The following is a 21,719-nucleotide window of genomic DNA, read 5'->3' on the forward strand; positions in this document are numbered from 1 at the left end:
TCCACTGCAGCGCAACTCGTAGCCCAAATTCGAGACGTAAAACTCCATTGCTTAATACGAACGCAGCACATGGAAAAGAGGTGAAATTACCTCTCCTGAAAGGTGCCTATCACTGAATAGATGCATAAATTTTGCGGCAATAGTGAAATATGAACTGTCTTATAAACCATGCTACGCAACAAAAAGACCGGCATCAGAAACTCGCTTGCGATTTTTATAACAGTTGAGATTGATTGACCCTAAAGACATTGACCCAAAGACAACTCCGCCAGTAGAGACAATGCTGGTAATTACTATATTCCACTATGACAGTTTAGAAAGAAAAAGAGGAAGTTTTTACTGAAGCACTGCTGTCTTTCCGACCGGCATCCCCTCCGCGCTGCAGCAGTCATGCACAGCCAAGTGTGTTGCAAAACACAGGACACGTTCACTGTTTTACGACCACTTGAAGTGCAAGACAAATTTAGACTAAGATGAAAATTTACGCTCTCGTACCACGTGCGAGAAGACAAGCACACTTGCACAGGAAACACACACACGAAAGCGCGTCGCAAGAGCAGCGTGCATATTTAGTGACAAGACAAAGAGAATAGACAAGTGAAACAAACTGGCTGCATTATACCATTGGCTAGTATCAATACGACATTAGTGATCGCTGACCGGAATATTTCCTGGCATAGAAGCAGAGATTATAGTTTCAACATACGAAGCAGTAAATAGGCCTAATAACCAACGAACGATATTCGCTTTAACATGCTACCAATCAAGCAAAGAAAGGAGCCAGAAAACTTGCACAAACCTTTTCTTGGTTACCGGGGAATCGCCTACATCTATTCTGTGTCTTTTAGACATTTTAATGTACGAGAACGGCCCCACAAACGGCCCCCTCAGGTACTAACGAGCGTAATATGGCGCTTCGGCCTCAACACAAAAAGGTGCAGGCGGCATCCATGGCGGCGTTGCATGGTGTCGATCGCGGTGGTTCGCCAGTCACGGAGGAAGGAAATATCCTTCCTCCATGCTCGCAGTCAAGACCAAAAAATATAGCTGAACAATAAAAACCAACATACATTCAAACTTATGCTATGACGACTACTGCCTTTCAACAAATTTCAGCGTGCAAAAATGTAGCAATATTTTCAGCTTTTTGAGAATAAAATTAAATAAATTTTTGGCTGCAAGTCAACGTCTTGCCAACGCTAGCACGAAGCGCTAGCTTGTTTATCTATGTGCTACTAATTGGCTCTGTAGTTTGATGTACTGCAGTACTTGGTTGATATTTTGCAGATCATGCCAGTTTTCATTTGAAGACGCTTTTACATAAATTGTGTTCATGATGTTCATTTAGTCTGCGACAACTGCATCTTCCATGTTGCATCTGGCTGCAGAATAGTCTTCAAAGTCATTGCTTCCAACCCCGAAGTTCATCTGCACGCATCGCCGCTTCCAGCTTAGGACTGCAAGAAAATGTAGGCATATTGTGTTTATTATAGTTCCATGCTGTTGTTTAGACACGCAGGAGTTAACCGCAACATCATGCTGGTATTTTTTTTTCGTATGAGCTATGCGCCAAGGTCATATGTATACCTGTATTTTGCGATATGTGATATCAATGGAGGCGTCTGTGAAGTCGTCCGCCGATTGAGGCGAGCCTGTTGGCTTGTGTGTTTAATACCGGTGTCACGCTGCCACTTTCGATCGCGATCGAGTTCGACCTGGATCGAAATTTTCGAGAGCGATTGGTTCCTTTCCGCAGATTGAGCAACGAAGCCAATCGCGACCAGAAATAAAGTGTGCCGTGCGACATCCGTATACAGTAAATTGCGTGTTTATTCTGACAGCCTTGAAAATTAATTCAGGTTTACCGACGGCACGTGAGTGGGCTAACCTTGCACGGTGACAGCATTTTGCAGTGTAGTCTGTATAAGCACATTTGTCACTCGCACTTTCTTGGTTTCAGAAATTGGCAAGCGCTGGCATTTACACAATTTAGACATCCGCCATCAAGAAAGCGAGTTTTATGTGCCAAGTAGACTTGCTTTGCCGTTTAGCTTCGTAGCCTGCTATCACTGCTGTTGCGTTAGTCAATTAATTTTCTTCAATGCAAATAACAGCGGCAGGAGGGCTCCTCAGACGGGCGACAACGCCAACCCTCGCGGCATGCAGAACTCGCTGTTTTAGACGCAGCGGTCGTAGACTACAGCAGTTCTTCGTTTCTGTCGGTCGAATCTGAGTAATACTGGTACCATATGCACTGCTACACAAATTGGACCGCAAAAAACAATTCCCGCGCGACACAGTAAATGGAAAGTAAAGTTTGTCAAGATACGTAGCTCGCAACACACTGCTCTATGCAAGCTGTAATGGCTTCTGCTTTTCCATAATTTTTCTCAAAGGAACACAAATAATGTAGCTTCAGTCATGCTGAATGATGACCTGACTATTTCCTTAATTTATTCATGTAACACTTAAATAGACTGAAAACCAAGCCTCACACTTTTTTGCAGAGAACTAATTTATAGATGCCTTTGCATTGTTCATATCTGACTCTTCTTCCTCAGTGCTCACTTTCAGGCAGTCAGTGTTTCGTATATCATTATGAAAGGTTTGATTGCATATGCGGCTTGTGCAAGTCACCTGTATCAGACGTTTTACAGTGCGAAGGTTTGATTGTACATTGTTAATATGTGACATGTTCGTTCAAGAATCAGATGAAAGTAGATTCTTTAATCAACTGTTGAGCTGTTAAAATATTGAATTGGTACACATGCTTTAGGAACGAATGTGGTAATAAATTTGCATTTGACATTGAGTGCATTGTGCAGCTAGCACAACATTCCTCTTTGTTATTTTCTGCATGTCAGCCTTAAGAGCTTTTAGCTGGTGTTATACTGGTTGCGTTAAGCGATATCTTGAAAGTGAAATCAATGTCAGGGTTTCTACTACGTTGTAAATGTCGGAAGGCTGACCAGTTTTGATCTCGCGAATGTAATGTTTACCATAAAGTGAATAATTAAAAGTTAAATAGGGGAATTCATTGTTGTAGTGAAGTTTAAGACAACTTGCACACATTGTCTTTGGGGGTATGGCTAAAGGCACAAGTGTCTGAAAGGCCATGCCCCTCTATTTTGTTTCTAAAATCTGTCTGTTCAAGTAACTCAGCCAAAGAATGAGGATAGAGCTATAGTCGGATACAACTTAAGTCTGCAGTGAAGCTTTGCTCACACCCTCATAACTGCCAGCCACTGTTCCTCTGCGAGGCTGCAAATAGTTCGTACTTCAAACTTTACCTCTTACCTAAATAAGGTGGTAACGACAAAAATAAATTATAAGCGCATAATTTTATACGTTTTCACTTGTCTATTATAGTGGAATGGTGAAAGTCTAATTCTTTATCGAACTAAAATAAAATGTTTGCTTCACCGCAACTATTTACTGTCAAGTTTCACTTCAGTTGGCATTGAAGTTTCATGAGTAAAACGGACTCGGCAATGAATTTAACTGTGCTGTGGACTTTTGAAGAGTGAAATGCTCAGACTCCATACACATTGTCCATGTCTGTTGCCCACCTCATTGCTTCCGCCAATGAAAAGACTCTTCACGAACAGCAGATGCTCTGGAAGTATCAAGTACGACACCATTTTGAAAGCGTTGCATTACGACCACTTGGTTTGCTTCTGTGATTGGCTAGTGGAGTAACACAACCCTGCTGTTGTGCCTTGGTTGCCAACTGCTGTTTTCTTTAGTTGTATCCTACTATAGCTACCTCAAGTGATTGTATAAAAAAATAATTGAGTGATGGGAGTGCTGTGCCAATTGCGCCAAACTGTGCTGTGAAGGAAATGCTGCTACATGCTGCGCCAGGTTGTTTATTGCAAGTATTGCACCACGCCTGCACCGACACACGCCTGCTCTGAATAACGAAGCAGAGGGAAAGAAAAAGCTTTTGCAGTGATAATCGATTTCACTGCTTTCTACAACACCAGTGGTACGAAGAAAAAGCGTAATTTTGCTCTATGCTGTGCTTCATTAAAATAGCCTCTACTTAAAATAATACGATGGTCATGGCCACAGGGACACTTCACATTCACCTATCCCTCTCCCTTCACGGAGCCTGATGTGCGTTGCATGTTGTCACGAAGTGCATTACGCACACAGTTTTCATAGTTTGCAGCTTTGTGCCTACGCCATTCCGTCCAGTAAGCACACAAGCATATATTAGGCGAGTTTGCAGTAGTTCCTGGTGGATTGCCTGTGTACCATGCATGGGCTTTAATTAAAACACATGAGTTTATCTAGGTGCATTATTATTAATGCATAAGGATATGGCGCTTGTGCCATCTTATTAATGAATTAGGTGGCTATACATATTCCACTTGTTGACATATGTTTAACATATGAAATGCTTTAACAAATGAAACATTGAGCAGATGAAATAGATAATGAAGCCAGCAACAGCATGGGGGTAATTAACAATTGATTGAAATGCAGAATTAACTGTGAATTCAGGGTTAAATATCTTCTAATACACTAACAAAAAGAATGGAGCAGCAAGTTGAAGAAAAAAACTTTCATCTTAATATAATACGCATTCATCTTAATGAATGCAATTTTTTCGAACTAATTCATACAGCATCTTTTTTCGTTAACTGCATGCAGAGCTTCCACTTGGCACCAGAGCAGTAAGTTGCTGCTCCAAACAGCAAATTTTTCTGCTCTGAACGATCTTTCTTGTTCCTAAAGCTGCTCTAAAAGACCAAGTGCTGCTTCCATCACTGGGAACTGTTGTGTAAAAGTGTAAAAAAAACAGCTTATGACTGAAGAAGGAGAGGCAAATGAAATGAACTAAAATGTGTGTATGATGAAACTTCATGAGAAATCTTTCATGGAGAATCGAGTGAACATGATAAAACACATTGAATGGTTCTTATGCTTTCTAGTGAATTTGGCCAATGAACAAAAATGCTTGAGAACCAGAGATCCACTATGTTTTTCTTGTACCTTACACGCAGTCGTTGCTCACTGTGTGCTCTACTTGTACCAGAACCTGCCTCCTTTTGTTAGCAGTAATTAGTTTATTTTACTTTACTAAGCCCTCTTCGCAAGCAGTTTTCTGTGCCTCATGTTGTAGCATTCTGATTTGCTGCTGCTTGCACTTGCTTCGTTTTACATGCATGTCATAATTAAGGTTTCATTCCCTGTAGTAGTGTTTTCCCCAGTACTGGCAGTGGTTTAACCATTGTTTCTTCTTACATTGAAGAGCAAGCACATTGATTTTAAATTTGTTCTTAGATGTATAAAGCTGCCCTTTTCAAGTTCTTTAAGTGGACCCTGTGAAACTTACTTTCTGGTCCTGCATAAAACTGAGTGTAGTTCATGCATTAATTGCTAGTGTTCCAACTACATGTGAATGATTTGCTGTATACAATGGAGCGTGTTGTGCATGCCCAGAAATGGTAATTTATTCATATGCACACCTTATGTGCAGGAACAGCTAGTGGTGACTACAGCGTGTGGATGGTGTCTTAGGCGTAACGCTGCTGACGGTGCAGACTGTGTGCACCATGCCTTTGGAGCGAGCAGCAGTACGACATCATCGGCCCCATCACTGGCGCCTCAAGGAGCGCGAGCGGAACTTATTGGCAGCTGTTCTCAGCATTGTTGTCATTGCTACACTTTCCACAGCTTTAGTGCACCCACGTTGGTTTTATCTGCAGGGTGGTGGCTGTGGCCATAAGTATCTGGGGGTGCAGAATTTCTTTTATGTTGGCTACTTTGAGGAATTCCCCCGGCACTTTGTCAACGGACCATCGCGATTGCCTTCATATGTCTATTACGGGTGGAATGAAGGTAAGTCAAGTGCTTTCTGTCCTGCTGGTTTTGTTTTTGGCAACCTACAGGCAAGCACACACACACTGGAAGCAGGCAGGATTAGGAGGGATGTGTTCACATCTAAATCTTTAAGCTGATTGTGGCATTGACAAAGAACTACAGAAAGAAAGAGAAACTGAAGTGTGCCTTATTTAGCACCTTAAAGGGACTGTAAACACAACATGCGCTTCATGTTTTCCATGCAACCAGGTAGCTTAGTCTCTTGAAACCCTGTTCCTGCTTGTTTGATGCAAACAGGGTTTGATTATTACTGAGAAAATTCATGTAAAGCAATGAATTATTGAAGGTCTGTGCAGGGGCCGTGAAATAACACAAGCAGCACAGCTGCTGGTGCAGTGCATTAAAAAATAAAGAACAGGTGTCTGTGGGAACGGCTATCTGTATTCACCTGCCTTCCACCCAATAATGACTTAACTAGGGCATTGTTACAGAAAACTGCGGCACTTCAATTTGGGTGATCTCAGTGGAGCAAACAAAAGCTGTACAATTAGAGAGCTGAATGTTTTGATTGCTCTCATTTTGTACTGTCAATTCTGGATGCCAAATAAGATGGCAGCTCATAAATAATGACTTCTCAGTGGTCTCTCAGAGCAGTTTCTATCTCCCTCTTTGTCACTAACGCTGTTTATGATGATTGTTCTTGTCACTTGCACTGGATTTTGTCATTTAAAATTGAGTTTGAGCCAATCGACTTGCATACCAGCATTGTCTCATTACCGCTAGTATGCCATAACATGGGCTGACCAAACTAAGTGAACAGTGTGGTCTGTTGTATCTGAAAGTGTATTGTAAGCTGATCCGTTGTAATGGGTGTGGACTCTACTTGCACTCTGTACTGAAGGCAAGCTAGAACAGGAAGTTACTTGGTGCCATATATGCACTTTGCCAGTGATACACAGCCTTTCCACTCTAACATTTCTTCAGCTACTTAGGTGTCTGTAATACTAGGCACTTGTTCTTCCCTTCCTTGACACAATTTTGTTGTAGATGTGTTATGTACGGACATGTGCTGAAAATGCATGTGCAAGTTACAAAATGTGACGACAGAGTGGTGCTTGGGCCACTCGTCCATTTTTGCGATATCATAGAAATGACATCCCACGACGCGTCACAATTCATATGGCGCAATCAAAGTCCTTTTTCATGTAGTTTGCCAACTTGCGCTGCTTGATCAGGTTTCTTACTGGCAGCATGCACCACATAAAGAGTTTGCAGTGGTGCTGCAGTACAGTCATGTGTACTTATCACAGAAAACAGGCTGTGCATCCTGATAAGAGAGTCAATGTTTCTACACTGAGGGATGGCACACATTGTTTTCTTTTTTTTTTTTTTAACTTGCCATGTTTTTAAAGAATGCACTGTTGCAGGGTCGTGCTGCCAGTTGTTGCTACAAACACTGTGTTTGGTCACTGCTTGCCACACATTTGAGCCTGGCACAAGGGCTCCCATGGATGCAGATGCGAAGCAGACTGATGCTGGCATCTGGTTTCAGTTGAACAAACTGCTTGCTGCAAAGCATTTTAATATAATATTATATAATATAAACTTTTAATATTTATCATCCGGTAAATATTTGTAACATAGCTACATTGGGTTGCTACTGTCTTCAATCTGCATCTGAAATGAACTCTGAGGTAATTCCTGGTATCACTGTAGACAACTGATTATCTTGTTCGTGTTTTTATCAGTGGCTTAGAAGCTATGGTGCCGCGCTGCTAAGCACGAGGTTGCAGGATCAAACTATGGCCGCCGCGGCCGCATTTTGATGGGGGTGAAATGCAAAAATGCCCATGTCCCGGCACATTAATGATCCCCTGGTGGTCAGAATTCATCCGGAGTCCCCCACTGCAGCGTTCTTCATAATCAAATCGTGTTTTGTTTTTGTTTTTTACACAGAAAACCTCAGAATTCAAGTGGCTTTGTCTGCAGTTATGAAATTGTGTAACCACTCCAACATTATGGAATTATTTCACCGTGTTTCTCACCATCTGTATGTTACTAGCTGCATCACTTTTCAAATTGATCGAAATTCCAGTTGTTCTGGAGAGACCTTGTGGATATCCTTTAAATTGTTTTTTCCCTCGGAACAACATGAACCAAACACCTCAACCAGCTATGTTATTTCTACATAGCTGGTGGGGATCTTCAGTTTTTCTTTTCTCAAAAAGTTGCAGTTCCCCTATAAAATTTTTTGGAGAGCATGAGGCAAGAGAGTTGTCATAGGATGTAGCGGTCATACTAACAGTCATTGAAAACCAGCTCGCAATAACTGCCTACTCTTAAGTAGTGTAAAACAGGCAAGTGTGGTATGGCCTGGTGCCAGAAAATACACCACTTGTATTAATGCTGTGTGTGGTGCTTTGATATTAGATCGCATTGGGATACACTAAAAGTTTGGGGAGGTGTTTTCACCATGAGATATGAAATGTGTTAAAGTAAAATGTCCCAGAGGTATGCAAGAAAAAATGGATAATTGTTTAAGACCACACCGTAAATCCAGGCACTATAATTTGTTAGAGGAGTACAGCAGGCCATTTGTAAAATTTCATAGTGCTTGGAAAAATAAGACCTGGTCACCTGTTTTTTTAACTTCCATTCCACATTCTCTTGCAGTGATGAAGGACTGTGTCACGCCAACTATCGTCAGCCTCCAAAGAGTGCTCATAGTTTTGTGTTTTCTGGCTATCGTGAGCAGTTTGCTGCAGTTTTTTATGGATGCCCTGGGTGTCACATACAAGTGGTTGAGAGCCATTCGAAGAAATGCTTTCTGCAGCATCGTTACAGGTATGTCTGTATGTTATAGCATATGACCGAGCTGCTGATATTTCTTTGTAGTGGCACATAGTGAAGTCTTGGACTGACTTCTTAGAAGTTCAGAGGCTTGGGCGAGTTTGTGTGGCTTCATGATGTATGATCTGAAGCAAAGGCGCTAAAACGACAGAGGACAAAGAAGAAACACACACACACATAGGGCGCCACTTCCAACAATGTTTAATCAGGGATAAACGTTGCTGTTTTATACTAGAAACGCAATCACAGTTTCTCAGGGCGCATTCGCGTTCAGGTAAAGCAGTTCTTTGCGTGATAGTGATATGGATGCAACACTTACGCAGTTATCACCTGCTTCAATGATCCTTTTGGCCTCAATTATTAATCTAACCCATTTGTCATGGCTTCTGGCAACCGCAGCGCAGGCGTGGAAGTCTGGCTTACATTTGCAATTTCTACAATGAATTGCCAGGTGGCCCTCCTTCCCATTGTTCACTTTGTTATTGTGTTGCCTCAGCCTGTCATTCAGGCACTGCTCTGTTTGGCCCACGTACTTTCTACCACAATCTAAAGGAATCTCATAAACAACTCCTGCCTGACAATCTACGTATTTGTTATCGTGTTTTGTGACACAGGCTGGTGCCTTGCGGGAAAAAGGGTTGGTCATTCTACATAGCTTAGAGAGCTTACACGGGGCAGAAAACACGACATTTACGTTAGCTCGCTTTGCAATCTTTTTCAAATTATGCGACATGCGGTGTAAGTAGGGTATGACTGCAACTTTTTCTTTTTCGCGGGGTGACTCCTGGTCCGGTTGGCGGATTCGCGACTTCTTCGGGATTGTTTCTGCTACGGACACTAAAACAGGTTGCGGGTAGCCTGCCTCTTCCAGGCGGTCAATCTTCTTCAGAAAACTCGCCGCAGCTCGATGTGGACAGGACTTCTTAAAAACATTCAGCAGGCACATGTTAGCAATGCTGCGTTTAACTAGCTTAGAGTGAGATGAACTAAAAGGTAGCAGAGGTTTACTAGCCCGAGGTTCATACTGCCAACAGACACCACGTCTGTTGGCAGTATGAACCTCGGGCTAGTTCTAAGATCCAAGATCTAATCTAAGATCTAAAAACCTGATGGAGGAATCTACCGAAAGTTCGTGGGTCACTTCAATGGGAGATAAAATCTGCCTGAAGGTTGTCAATGTTTGACTAACGACCAAGTCAGCGTCACTGTAATTTTTATCTACCAAAATTAGGAAGTCGTCAACAAATCTAAAAACTTTGACTACGCCACTACCTTCGAGACTGCTAGAAATGGTTCTGCCAGCACGAGCTAAAAATAAGTCACTCAGGATCGGAGCTAAACACGACCCTTTGCAGACGCCGCTCTTTTGCAGGTACAAACGACTGTCCCATTCGATATAGGTGGAAGCCAGGTAATGTTCTAGCATAGCCAAGAATTTATCTTCCGGAATACCAGCTTCGTTCTGAAAAGCCAGGGAGCCGAACATATCAATGCCTTCCTGGACGCACTGAAGCAATTCTGCTTTTGGCATACTATAATATAGATCTTTCAGATCGACAGAAAAGGCCTTTAACTCTGTGATGTAGCTGATGATGTAGCTGCACAGTATGAAAAAATGTGGACACAGATGAAAGACAAAATGAGCACTGACTTCAGACTGAAATTAATTACAAGTATAGAAAAGGAAAACAAGATCTAAAGGAAAACAAGAGCTAACAAAATGTATGCGCATGCACTTGCGTTAAGGCACTGGATTTGTTTCAGCAGATTTACTTCACTCTTGAAGAGTGTTGGCAACGGTTGGCTAATGCAGATGTCGCCGTTTATCTGGATTAGGAAAGCTTCCACTGTCTCTCTTGTTAGTTTATTAGCGTACTTATAGGCAACCAAGGAGTTGCCTTTTATTACTCGATGCGAGAGATTGGTTGAGGATTTCAAGGAGTTGCTGACCTGTTGCCTTCATTCAACTTACATTCATTGGGAAGTCATCGTCTTGACTCGATGTTTGAGGGTCTGCATCAGGTCGTGAGGGGCACCTATTTTTGGCAACATTTTCTTGGTTGGTGTCAACAGGGCCTTGAAAAAGCACTTCTGTGACCTGACTACCTAGCTCTTGTTAAATTCACCTCTGTGGATGACTGCCTAGTTCTTATTAACTGCGACAACTTTGACCACAATGCTGTGAATGTTCTCAAGCTGTTTAGGGAGCAAGGGCTAGGCCTGAACTTCTCTTTTGAGACCCCCAAATAAATGTTATCCAGTACCTTGATCTTTAGATTGTGTTCTGTGACACTTGCATCTGCTGGATCTATTTGCCCCGGTCCATGAAATCCCTCTTAAATTTCAGCTCTGACCACTTGAAACTCATGAAAGACAGCATTGCTTTCTCATGTATTTGCTCGGCTGTGAATAAATTCTTTGAACACCAAATGCCACATGGTGTCCATGCCCAGGTTGGCAAACTGCGCAAGGCAGGCCACCCTGTTTCTGTAATTTCTTCAATTGTTGAGAAGGCTGTCAAGGCAGTAGGCGAAAAGACTTGTCGAAAAAAGGCTCTTTGCGGTAATTCCATATGTTCATGAGGTATCACTCTATTTGAAAAATATGGCCACCCAATACAATGTGAATGATTTTTGACCCAAAAATAAGCTCAGTGATATATGTCCAACTTCAGACCATAAGATTTATGGCCACTTAGTGCAATATGGAAACAGAAAGGGGGAGGGGAAAACGGGAGTGCTAAATTTCAACTGTTTTTTACTGTTTCCATTTTGCACTAAGTGGCCATATATCTTTTGGTCTGAATTGTTCAATATGAACTGACTAGCCTAGCAGCACGTACTACTATATGTCCGGCCTTGCAAAAGCGGCTGAGCAGTAAGGAGCAACCGAAACACACTCAGTGCATCACTAAACATGTAATACAATTTGTTCTCTGCAGATGTGGGGTAGTATATGACATCCTTTTTGTCTGCGGAAGGCGTGCAAATGGGCCAGGGCATAAACATTCAGCTCAAAGAGCACCACAGCTTACTCAAGGGAACTGCCTGTTCTCACCTTGAGTTACACTGCCGTAAATGCAGGTGTGAACCAGTTTTATCGGACGCCTCAATTGTCTATAAGCACACTGATAAACTAAGAAGAGAGATGGTGTAGAAGCTTTCCTAATTCAGAGGAATGGTGACACATGGGTTAGCCAAATGTTGCTGACTGAATCAATTAATTTCAATCAATTTTATTATTATTAGACATTATTACAATTACAAAGAAAATGTAATACAGAAAGAGGTCCCAAAGTAAAAACTGTCAGGGGGACCTCCTGTTATAACATGTATAAAAATATAGAATATACGATTAGCAAAGGTAAGAGCAGCGTGAAAATACAATCAACATATTAGAAGTAATTAATGAAACATGGTAGTTGAAAATTAGACAGAAATGAGCAAGAATAATTCTATATACAAATACACATGAAAGTATGAACATTACAGTAATTGAATAGGAGTATAATAATTATGCAACAGTGTGCAATCCAACCAATGCAACAAAACTAATTTACAAACGGCTAATAATCTATGAACATAAAATGAGAAAAACAATAAAACATGGCTACACAGTAATGAATGTATACACACAACACACATACATACATACACACACACACACACACACACATATATATACATATATATATATATATATATATATACATACATATACTCTATTTAATAATGATGTTAATCTGCTGAAAAAAAAATGTCTTACCCCTCACATCTGCACATGTGCGCACACGTGTTCTATTCTTGTGTGCAATAAATTTCAGTTTGAAGTTGGTGCTTGTGCTGTCTTTTTTCCTCCTGCGTCCATATTCTTTTGAAATGTGCAGCTTCTTTTTCCATTTCATTATTGTATACAGTTTCGTGGTTTATTCCCTATAGATCTAAGGGGCTCTGGAGAATTTATGTCCTTTTCCTGCATTTCAAAACAGCATAATGTCATTTCTATTGTGCAAGCATTCAGGCTATCATATTGATTGAATATGATAGCCTCCATTGGCAGGCTTGTTTGAACCAAAGATCAGAGCACAATTATTAATTGATCAGTATAAAAAAAAAGCTAAACAACAATATGGCAAGCTCATGTGTAATAGTAAGTATTGCATGTGGGCACATCAAGTACATTTGCAACAGTGAAAGCAGAGGAAAAAGAGGAGAGCTCAGAAGAGCTGTGTTAGCAAGGGGTGTTGCTGAGCTCTTTGACAGCATAGGAAAATGCAGTTTGCTGAAGCATGTGGCTTTCCTATCTGGTAACTGCAATTTTCAAGCAATGTTTTGTAACCTGTGTTAGTTTGCTGTGAACAACTGTTTCATACATCTGATGGGCAGTTTTTCTGAACTAATTACATATAGATGTGAAGTTGAGTGGGTGTCGTGACAAGGGGTATATGCACCATTTCATTTTGGAACATCTGATTTTTATTTTTTACTGTGCAGTGGGCCTCTGTCTTGGAATTGTTGGCACATGCTACTACATCTCAACATTGATGGAGGTGCAGCAAGAAATGACTAAACCAAGCCGGAGTTCACGTGTGGAGGTCAGCTTCAGTGTTAGTTACCATCTTGTAGCAGCAGCTGGAGCTGCAGCCGTTTTGGCTGCTGGTGCGAACCTGTTGGCTCGTCCTGTGCCAGTGACACGGCTGGGTGATTCAGCAATTGACAGCCTGCTCCTGGATGATGACTTCTCACGGGAGACCTTTGTAGTAGGCATCTCACATTCAGAAATGTGGCCTTATAGACAGGACTTGACTCACTTGCACAACTTGCCTCCATTGCCACCCTACTCACCATGAGGCAAGCAACTAGGGCATCTGCTCTTCACCAAATGAAACACTCCAGTCTGGTCACGAGAAGACAAATATTTGTTTTGGAAGCTGGTTCCCAGTGTAAATGTGTGCCTGTGACAGCTACACTTGACATTCTCCACTATTGAACCTGTGCAACACCTCGTGTCTGCAGCTAAATGCAAGGCGCCCATTGTTTTGCAGCCATTTTAAGAATGTGAAAGGACATCTTGAGAACTGGTGGGTGGTTAATGTTTTCATTTTAAAACTTTAATCGCAGTCTTCGATGTTATTTTGATCTGTGCTGCTGTTAGTATGTTGTTTCAATAGGGAGTGCACAAATTATGTGCAAGGTTGTGACACAAACCTGTGTTGCTTCTTGCGAAGTTTATTATGCACATCTGCTGTACTTTGAGCAGTGCCTGTTGCTACTAGGTTAAATAGCACTTTAGATGCTAAGCAATTTAATATATACATAACATTGGAATAGTAATGCAATACTATGCATGATACCATTTGTATCAATTTGTGTTGAATGTACAAGCTATTGCTTCTGAATGTTCACGAGAAAGAAAGAAAAAAGGTCATGCAACTCTTCTTTATCTTGGAAATAGTAGCTGATAAATATGTAAATAATACTGCACACTATACAGGATGTAGAAAAAGTTCCTTCACACAAATAAACATCCATAAAAGCAAGTGAGAGATATTGTAGCAAGATCACTTGTGTTGACATGCTTACTTAACTTACCTAGTTTTTCACACAGCCTACGTTTTGCACAAATACGAGCTTTGAGTGACTTGGGGAAGCATCAGTGGCAGCAAGGATGTAGCTTTCACTTAACTCACTCAAAAAGGTTTTCACCTAATTCATGTCAAGATCTATGGGCAGTAGAGTAGGCATTTCTATTTAGGACAGCCCACAAAGAAAAGTTAAGTGGATTTAAAGGCGAGCTGTTGGGAGGCTATCTTGCAGCTAAGATGAAACTCGGAAAGTTGTTAGCACTGCTGCATCGCACTTGCACCACCCCTTCTGGTTTGCGAGCAGGCACTGCATCCTGCTCATACTTGCACAAATAGTTTTTGAAGTAATGTTCGGAGCAATGTGACACCTCCTCCTTCAAGAAATCTTCCCAGATATTTTTGGCTATTGAAGTTCACTTTCTGTTGGAGAAAAACTAGAGGCCTCTTTCCATCACTGGTTGAAGGTGAGCATCTTAGCAAATTATTGTTTCCATGTTGGTGGTTTCCTTGAGGCTAACTGCCTATGTTTTATCATTTTGGAGTTTTACAAACCACTAAATTTTGAAGTGCGATTTTCTAAGTAAGGAGAATTCTGCAGTGGCATGCTTTGCTACCGAAGTGCTTGAGCAGATCCTTGAACAGTCTGGCCCCTGTCTTTGTCATGTGCTGAGCGACACCATGATCCTTCTTAAGCTTGTAAGTGGACCTGCCCCCCCCCCCCCCTTTTTTTTTATTCTTTTTTTTAACAATTATTCTGACTGACAGTCAGAAGTTCCTTTTTCTTCGGCCATTTGATGCGTGAATCTTCTTAAATTGCAATAATTTTTTTTCCTGGGGCACTGCTTAGTCCTCTAGAACAGTTTCTGTCATCTGTAGATGCAATCAATTTAAACCTTTTCACACAATTGTTGGAGGATCTTTGTGAAACTTGAAGCGTTTGAGAAATTTCAAAGTGTAGAGCTTCACCATTGGAGCAAAGGAGGCAAACCAGAATGTGCGGTTAAGAACAATACAGTAAATGTATATAAGTGGATCATGGATTTCAGTGGAAATAACTTCGTAAAGGCATGACTACATTTCTGCAACATATATTAATTTGAAAAGTTATATCCTAGATTAGTACCTTGTCAAACTACATTAGTAAATTGCAATTCTGCCATATAGCAACATAATCCATATAATATTGTTAAATATACAGGTTATGGGAGTACATGATAATATGGTTAAAAAGCAAATATGTCACTAATCCCAAAACCAGGAGTTCATTCATCTCAAACATGAAGTGAAAACAAAACTGGCAGCAACAGTACCTTCATATTCTTGAACTCTCTGCAATGTCACAGCTAATTGGTATTGGCCAGCTTAGGTTATAAAACTGCTGACTGTGATATATGAATTGCGTCATGTGGGACAACTTAAAATGATTCTACCTGGTAACTTTTGTCATGTCTGCACAACAAAAAAAGCAAAAGTAAGCACAGCGTAGAAAATTTTGGTAGTGCTACAGAAGGTTGTGAAAGTTTCATGTTTAATCAGCGTTTTAGTGGAGAAATTTCACATGTGGCAAATCTCGTGTTCCATGAAGAACGGGCTCTTACATCCTGTTTGTCATGAATGACTAGATGAAGTGTCAGCAAGCATTCCGAATGAGAACTTCATAGGTGTAAGCATTAACAAATTTCATTGTTACAAGCAGTGGAACGCTACACAGAAAGATGGCTGTAAGTAGCAGCCTTTGGAAAAGTCTGTAGAACTCTAGAAATTGTTAAATTTTGGCTGATGTGGCAGTTGTGTCAATCAAACCATGGTTCATACTCTGGATTCTGAAATGTGGCTCTCAGTCGCAACTTTCATTGCTGATGTTTTTTTATGCCAAGTTAATGCTGGGATATTTCTGAAAAATTAGTGTACCATTATCCTGGTTTAATGTTTGGTTTGAGTGTCTTGTTAAAAACAGTTGTATGTACAAACAGCTGTTGTCCAATTTACAATGCATAGCCTTCCACAATGATGACACATTTCTGGCATGTGTGTGATACAGTGGCTTTTTTTTTTTCTAGCTGTGTTGTGCTGCCTGAAATTATGAGGTATTACTTGGGGCCTACTTGGGTATTGTCGTCAGCACTTGTGGCATGTTACACTTCTTGCCATAGCAATACCCAAGAATATTCTGATCCATTGTGGATGCACTAGCAAGTGTTGTGATCAAATGTGCATGGAGACATTATGCTCATTTTCACCACAAGGGAACCAGTGGTTTGCCCAAAGGAATGTTTCAGGAATTTTCATTATAACTATGCAAGAGTATGTGTATCATAGTTTTATCTATTTCTGTTAATTAGAGTGGAGTTTTTGTGAGATACTATTGTTCGTTTCCAGCTTCAACAAATATCTGCAACTACAGTGTTCTTGAAGTGGCTGTATGATCAAGACATATTTAAATAGTGTAAAACATTTAAAGAAGAAACTATCCTTAAGATGGATATATGTGTAACACCACTAGTCTGAGCACTAAGTTTGTTGTGAACAAGATAATTGATTATGATGGTCTTTTTCTTTCTATTGATCTAAGAAGTAAGCAGTTGTGTAGACTGACAGCTGTCAATTTCTGATTAGCTTACATGTTTGCATTGTTACTAGTTTTTATTTGACTAGAAAGCTCAAAAACATCATTTTTTCTTTATTTGTACTTGTTGCTAATTGCTTTTTTAAAAATGCAGTAATTGCACAACTTCGCTAGCTGCCCTAACTTGGTTATGCAGTGCACACAACGTACACATGCAGGATGCCCCAGCTAACTTTAGCCAATGATTTAAAAATATGCCAGTGCACTATAGGGGGACGCAACCTAAAAGCATATTGATAGGCACTCTATAGACTAAATCATACTGTTTTTTTTATATTCGTTTGTATAATTGGCTTAGATAGTAAATTTTGCAAGTCTTATATTTAGGGAGAAACTTGGAGTGAGATAACTAGGATGCTCTACAACTGTCTACTTTTAGGTATTTCCCTAAATTTCAGACTTTCAAAGTTTATAAAACAATTGTGACTTGGTATGTCATTAGACAGAGTTTGAAAAATAGATTACTTGCATGCAGAGTGTTCAGAAACATGCTTTTAGTTGTGTTCAGCTATAGTGCACAGGCATATCTTTTAAAACCTTGGCCAATGTTAGCTGGGACACTGTACTTTTGTAATGAATTTTTTTCAAAGATGCGTGGCCAATAAATAAACATTAAAATTACTAACAAGCAATTTAAATTCAGTGTTATTTTTTTCCCTAAATTGTTTAGTCCAGACCTTGCTCTAAATTGTTCAGTCCAGACCTTGCTTATCAGTTGTCACTAAATGTATGTGGCAAAGATGATCATCTACCCAGCTACAAAGCCACATTCTGCGTTGTCCTTATTTTCATTGCTCAAAGGTGCAGCTGTAGTTTTTGTAGTGGCTGCATATTGTTTGCATACTACACATTCTTGAGTACATACTGTGCAGCTTCATGTACAGTATACATCTTTGTCAGGGTAGTCAGAAAGCAGTTTCATTTTTCTGATCTGGCACGTGCCATTTTGCTTGTTTAACAAACAAGTCTGTCAATTAATTAGAAGCCGAATGACATAGATAAACTGCATTTAATCGTAAAAGCAGAAAGAAACAGCAGACATACTGAGACAGAAAAATAAAAAATATTTGCTGTGTATGTAGTTTGCGTTGTGTTTACCTTAAATTGTCTTTCATAGATTTTACAAGACTACTTGGTTTGTAAGATCTGTCAAGAGCTGCTAATATTATCCTATGCTGCTTTGGACAATGTTGCTGCAGTGGGTAACAATAATGGAACACAGAGTAACATAATTTTCGTTTTGAAGTGTAACAAATCTGGTGCATGGTTTACTAACTGGTTGCATCCAACATTTCAGAGTGAGATATAATATCACAGTAAGTGAAGTCACTGACATATTTGTTGACTATCAAAAAATGCATCAAAGCTTTATATAGTCACTATTTGATATAGAATGATGTAAACTTAGTCAAGTTAGCTGCCCTGCATGAATGTAATTTTTTTTGTAAACATTGTTCTGTGAACGTGTCAAAATATGCTAGCAAAATAATGTGTTAATAAATAAGATGGGCACTTGCTTAGTTGAACACATTATTTTATTTTGGAAATTATGGTGGCAATTAACTGCTCTGTTGAAGAGAAGTGCTAAGAGTAGTGGTAGGTTCGTATTCTGTATCAGTTCACTTTGGAACCGGTTCGGTCTGGCTATTACATCTGGCCTACGCCACTCGGAGAAGGGGTGAAACGTCGCAGCGCGAGGGAGACCAAGGAACGAGCGGCGTTCTGCCGCAAGGTCACGTTATTTTTGTTTGTAATGTGAGGACGATAAGTAATTGAAGGGTGTTGCTAGTTTGTTAAAAAAATATATTGGTTTGTATACACTTGGACATTTAATTTTCAGTAATAACAGTGAGCTTCCGACGCGGGCAGCTGGTGGTTTAATTTGATCTGCGTGTTTTTGTCGTTGCTAGGTGGTGCGCCATACGTTAAGCAATCAAAGCGGTTCACTACGTGTAGGCTGCGGCTCTAATCGGATTTGGTTTAGCCGTCGCTGAGTTCCTTAGGGCGAACGATTGCGATGAGAGTTCCGTACACACATCCCACAACTTCGAAAATATTGCCGCGGCCGAGGAAGCGTTTTGACTGCGGCTTTCAGCTGCAGCGCTGAGAGAAATATCACCCCTTTTTCTTTTCCCTCAACCGTAATGACCCTAGCGATGGCGGGTGATTGGCGGGTGCGACAACCCAATAGCGTCTACATTCCAGACGCACTGCGGAAAACAACGCGTGGCAGAAAAAAAAAAAGCGCACAGCACTCGCATCGCAGCGTCAGCGCTGCTAAATCTTGTGGTCCGCGATATTCTAGCTCGTCGCACATCCATCGCACTCTGTTTTTGGGGAGCCTAAAATGCCTTCGGATGTCTTCTTCGCTCATACCGAAAGCGTCGCGCCGTTGCTTCTCGTCATGTCGTCGTCTTTGGCCAACGCTCGCCAGCAACACAACCAAATAAGCCACTATTGGCGTCTCTCTCGCCGCGCCGATCATCATCATCAGCCTAGTTACGCCCACTGCAGGGCAAAGGCCTCTCTCATACTTCTCCAGCTACCCCGGTCATGTACTAATTGTGGCCATGTCCCTGCAAACGTCTTAATGTCATCCGCCCACCTAACTTTCTGCCGCCCCCTACTACGCTTCCCTTCCCTTGGAATCCAGTCCGTAACCCTTAATGACCATCGGTTATCTTCCCTCCTCTTTACATGTCCGGCCCATGCCCATTTCTTTTTCTTGATTTCAACTAAGATGTCATTTACCCGCGTTTGTTCCCTCATCCAATCTGCTCTTTTCTTATCCCTTAACGTTACACCTATCATTCTTCTTTCCATAGCTCGTTGCGTCGTCCTCAATTTCAGCAGAACCCTTTTCGTAAGCCTCCAGGTTTCTGCCCCGTACGTGAGTACTGGTAAGACGCAGCTGTTATACACTTTCCTCTTGAGGGATAGCGGCAACCTGCTGTTCATGATTTGAGAATGCCTGCCAAACGCACCCCAGCCCATTCTTATTCTTCTGGTTATTTCAGTCTCATGATCCGGGTCCGTGGTCACTACCTGCCCTAAGTAGATGTATTCCCTTACCACTTCCAGTGCCTCGCTACCTATCGTAAACTGCTGTTCTCTTCCGAGACTGTTAAACATTACTTTAGTTTTCTGTAGATTAATTTTCAGACCCACCCTTCTGCTTTGCCTCTCCAGGTCAGTGAGCATGCATTGCAATTGGTCTCCTGAGTTACTAAGCAAGGCAATATCATCAGCGAAACGCAAGTTGCTAGGTATTCTCCATCAACTTTTATCCCCAATTCTTCCCACTCCAGGTCTCTGAATACCTCCTGTAAACATGCTGTGAATAGCAATTGGAGATATCGTATCTCCCTGTCTGACGCCTTTCTTTAATGGGATTTTGTTGCTTTCTTTGTGGAGGATTACGGTGGCTGTGGAACCGCTATAGATATCTTCCAGTATCTTTACATATGGCTCATCTACACCCTGATTCCGTAGTGCCTTCATGACTGCTGAGGTTTCGACTGAATCAAATGCTTTTTCGTAATCAATGAAGGCTATATATAAGGGTTGGTTATATTCCGCACATTTCTCTATCACCTGATTGATAGTGTGAATATGGTCTATTGTTGAGTAGCCTTTGCGGAATCCTGCCTGGTCCTTTGGTTGAAAGAAGTCTAAGGTATTCCTGATTCTATTTGCGATTACCTTAGTAAATACTTTGTAGGCAACGGACAGTAAGCTGATCGGTCTATAATTTTTCAAGTCTTTGGCGTCCCCTTTCTTATGGAATAGGATTATGTTAGCGTTCTTCCAAGATTCCGGTACGTTTTAGGTCATGAGGCATTGTGTATATAGGGCGGCCAATCTTTCTAGGACAGTGTTCCCACCATCCTTCAACAAATCTGCTGTTATACCTGATCCTCCCCAGCTGCCTTCCCCCTTTGCATAGCTCCCAAGGCGTTCTTTACCCCTTCCGGTGTTACTTGTGGGATTTCAAGTTCCTCTAGCCTATTCTCTCTCACCTTATCGTCATGGGTGTTACTGGTACTGTATAAATCTCTATAAAACTCTTCAGCCACTTGAACTATCTCATCAACGGGAGGCAAAACAGTCGGCCACGGTGGCCCGAGCCATTTTTGTAGGATTGATTGATTGATTGAAAACTTTATTGTTCCACCCAGCTGGGGTGCCCGCCTCTTAACCTACACGTAGGTAGGGGGGGAGGACGAAGCAGTCCCCGCGCGTTGAGGACGGTGAGTCTTCACGGCCTCAACGGCCAGGCGGATTGCTCGACGCTGGTAGGAACTCTATGGCCCGAGCAACCGGATGGATGGATGGATGTTATGAGCGTCCCCTTTGGAACGGGGCGGTGGGTTGCGCCACCAAGCTCTTGCTATTATACTGCTTAATGTCCTACCTAAGTTAAACAATAAAAAAATAAACACTATAAACTCCCACACCCAAATTTTCTGATCCCCTATTGCTAACTGTGCTTTTGTACGTCTCCGTTTTTTGTCGTTTCCTTACTTTTCGTCCACCAATCCTCCAATCGCCTCTTACTAATGCCTATTGCGGACATGTTTACTTTTCCACCCTCGATATCATGCCAGCGACCTCGCGCGACCCTCGAGCGAACTTCTCCGCGGTTCCTCTCGTAGCAGACGACGGATTCCTTTCCAGATGATTGACAACCTGTGTGACAACAAATCTGTAGTCACGCCCACCAGGGATAACGACAACGAAGCGCCGACCAATGGCGTTCGTGAGAGCGAACCGATTCCAAAGCGAACCGTTACAGAATACGGTCCCAGGCTGCTTAACAACTGCAAT

The 21,719-nt window shown here is 41.4% G+C and overlaps 2 protein-coding genes across 4 annotated transcripts in view; one reads left to right on the forward strand and one right to left on the reverse strand.

Moving 5' to 3' along the window:
- The window catches only part of Dhx15 (DEAH-box helicase 15), a 92,915-nt gene extending 91,956 nt beyond the window's left edge, over positions 1 to 959 (reverse strand). Inside the window, exon 1 of one of the 3 annotated variants that reach the window (XM_055061874.2) lies at positions 800 to 951. In XM_055061874.2, the coding sequence (XP_054917849.1) occupies positions 800 to 852 (53 nt within the window). In that variant the 5' untranslated portion in view covers positions 853 to 951. Of the gene's footprint in view, positions 1 to 799 lie in introns of all 3 variants that reach the window. The other 2 variants (XM_050193473.3, XM_055061875.2) reach the window with 2 other exon arrangements.
- Positions 960 to 1,213: 254 nt separating this feature from the next.
- On the forward strand, positions 1,214 to 18,409 carry LOC126545563 (transmembrane protein 127-like). Its single transcript, XM_050193483.3, has 4 exons — positions 1,214 to 1,469; positions 5,489 to 5,850; positions 8,506 to 8,676; positions 13,176 to 18,409. The coding sequence occupies exons 2-4, from the start codon at positions 5,565 to 5,567 to the stop codon at positions 13,529 to 13,531; spliced, it is 813 nt and encodes a 270-aa protein (XP_050049440.1). The 5' UTR covers positions 1,214 to 1,469; positions 5,489 to 5,564; the 3' UTR covers positions 13,532 to 18,409.
- Positions 18,410 to 21,719: the final 3,310 nt, after the last annotated feature.

Source organism: Dermacentor andersoni, chromosome 1 (assembly GCF_023375885.2).
Source record: "Dermacentor andersoni chromosome 1, qqDerAnde1_hic_scaffold, whole genome shotgun sequence".
Lineage (NCBI taxonomy): Eukaryota > Metazoa > Arthropoda > Arachnida > Ixodida > Ixodidae > Dermacentor > Dermacentor andersoni.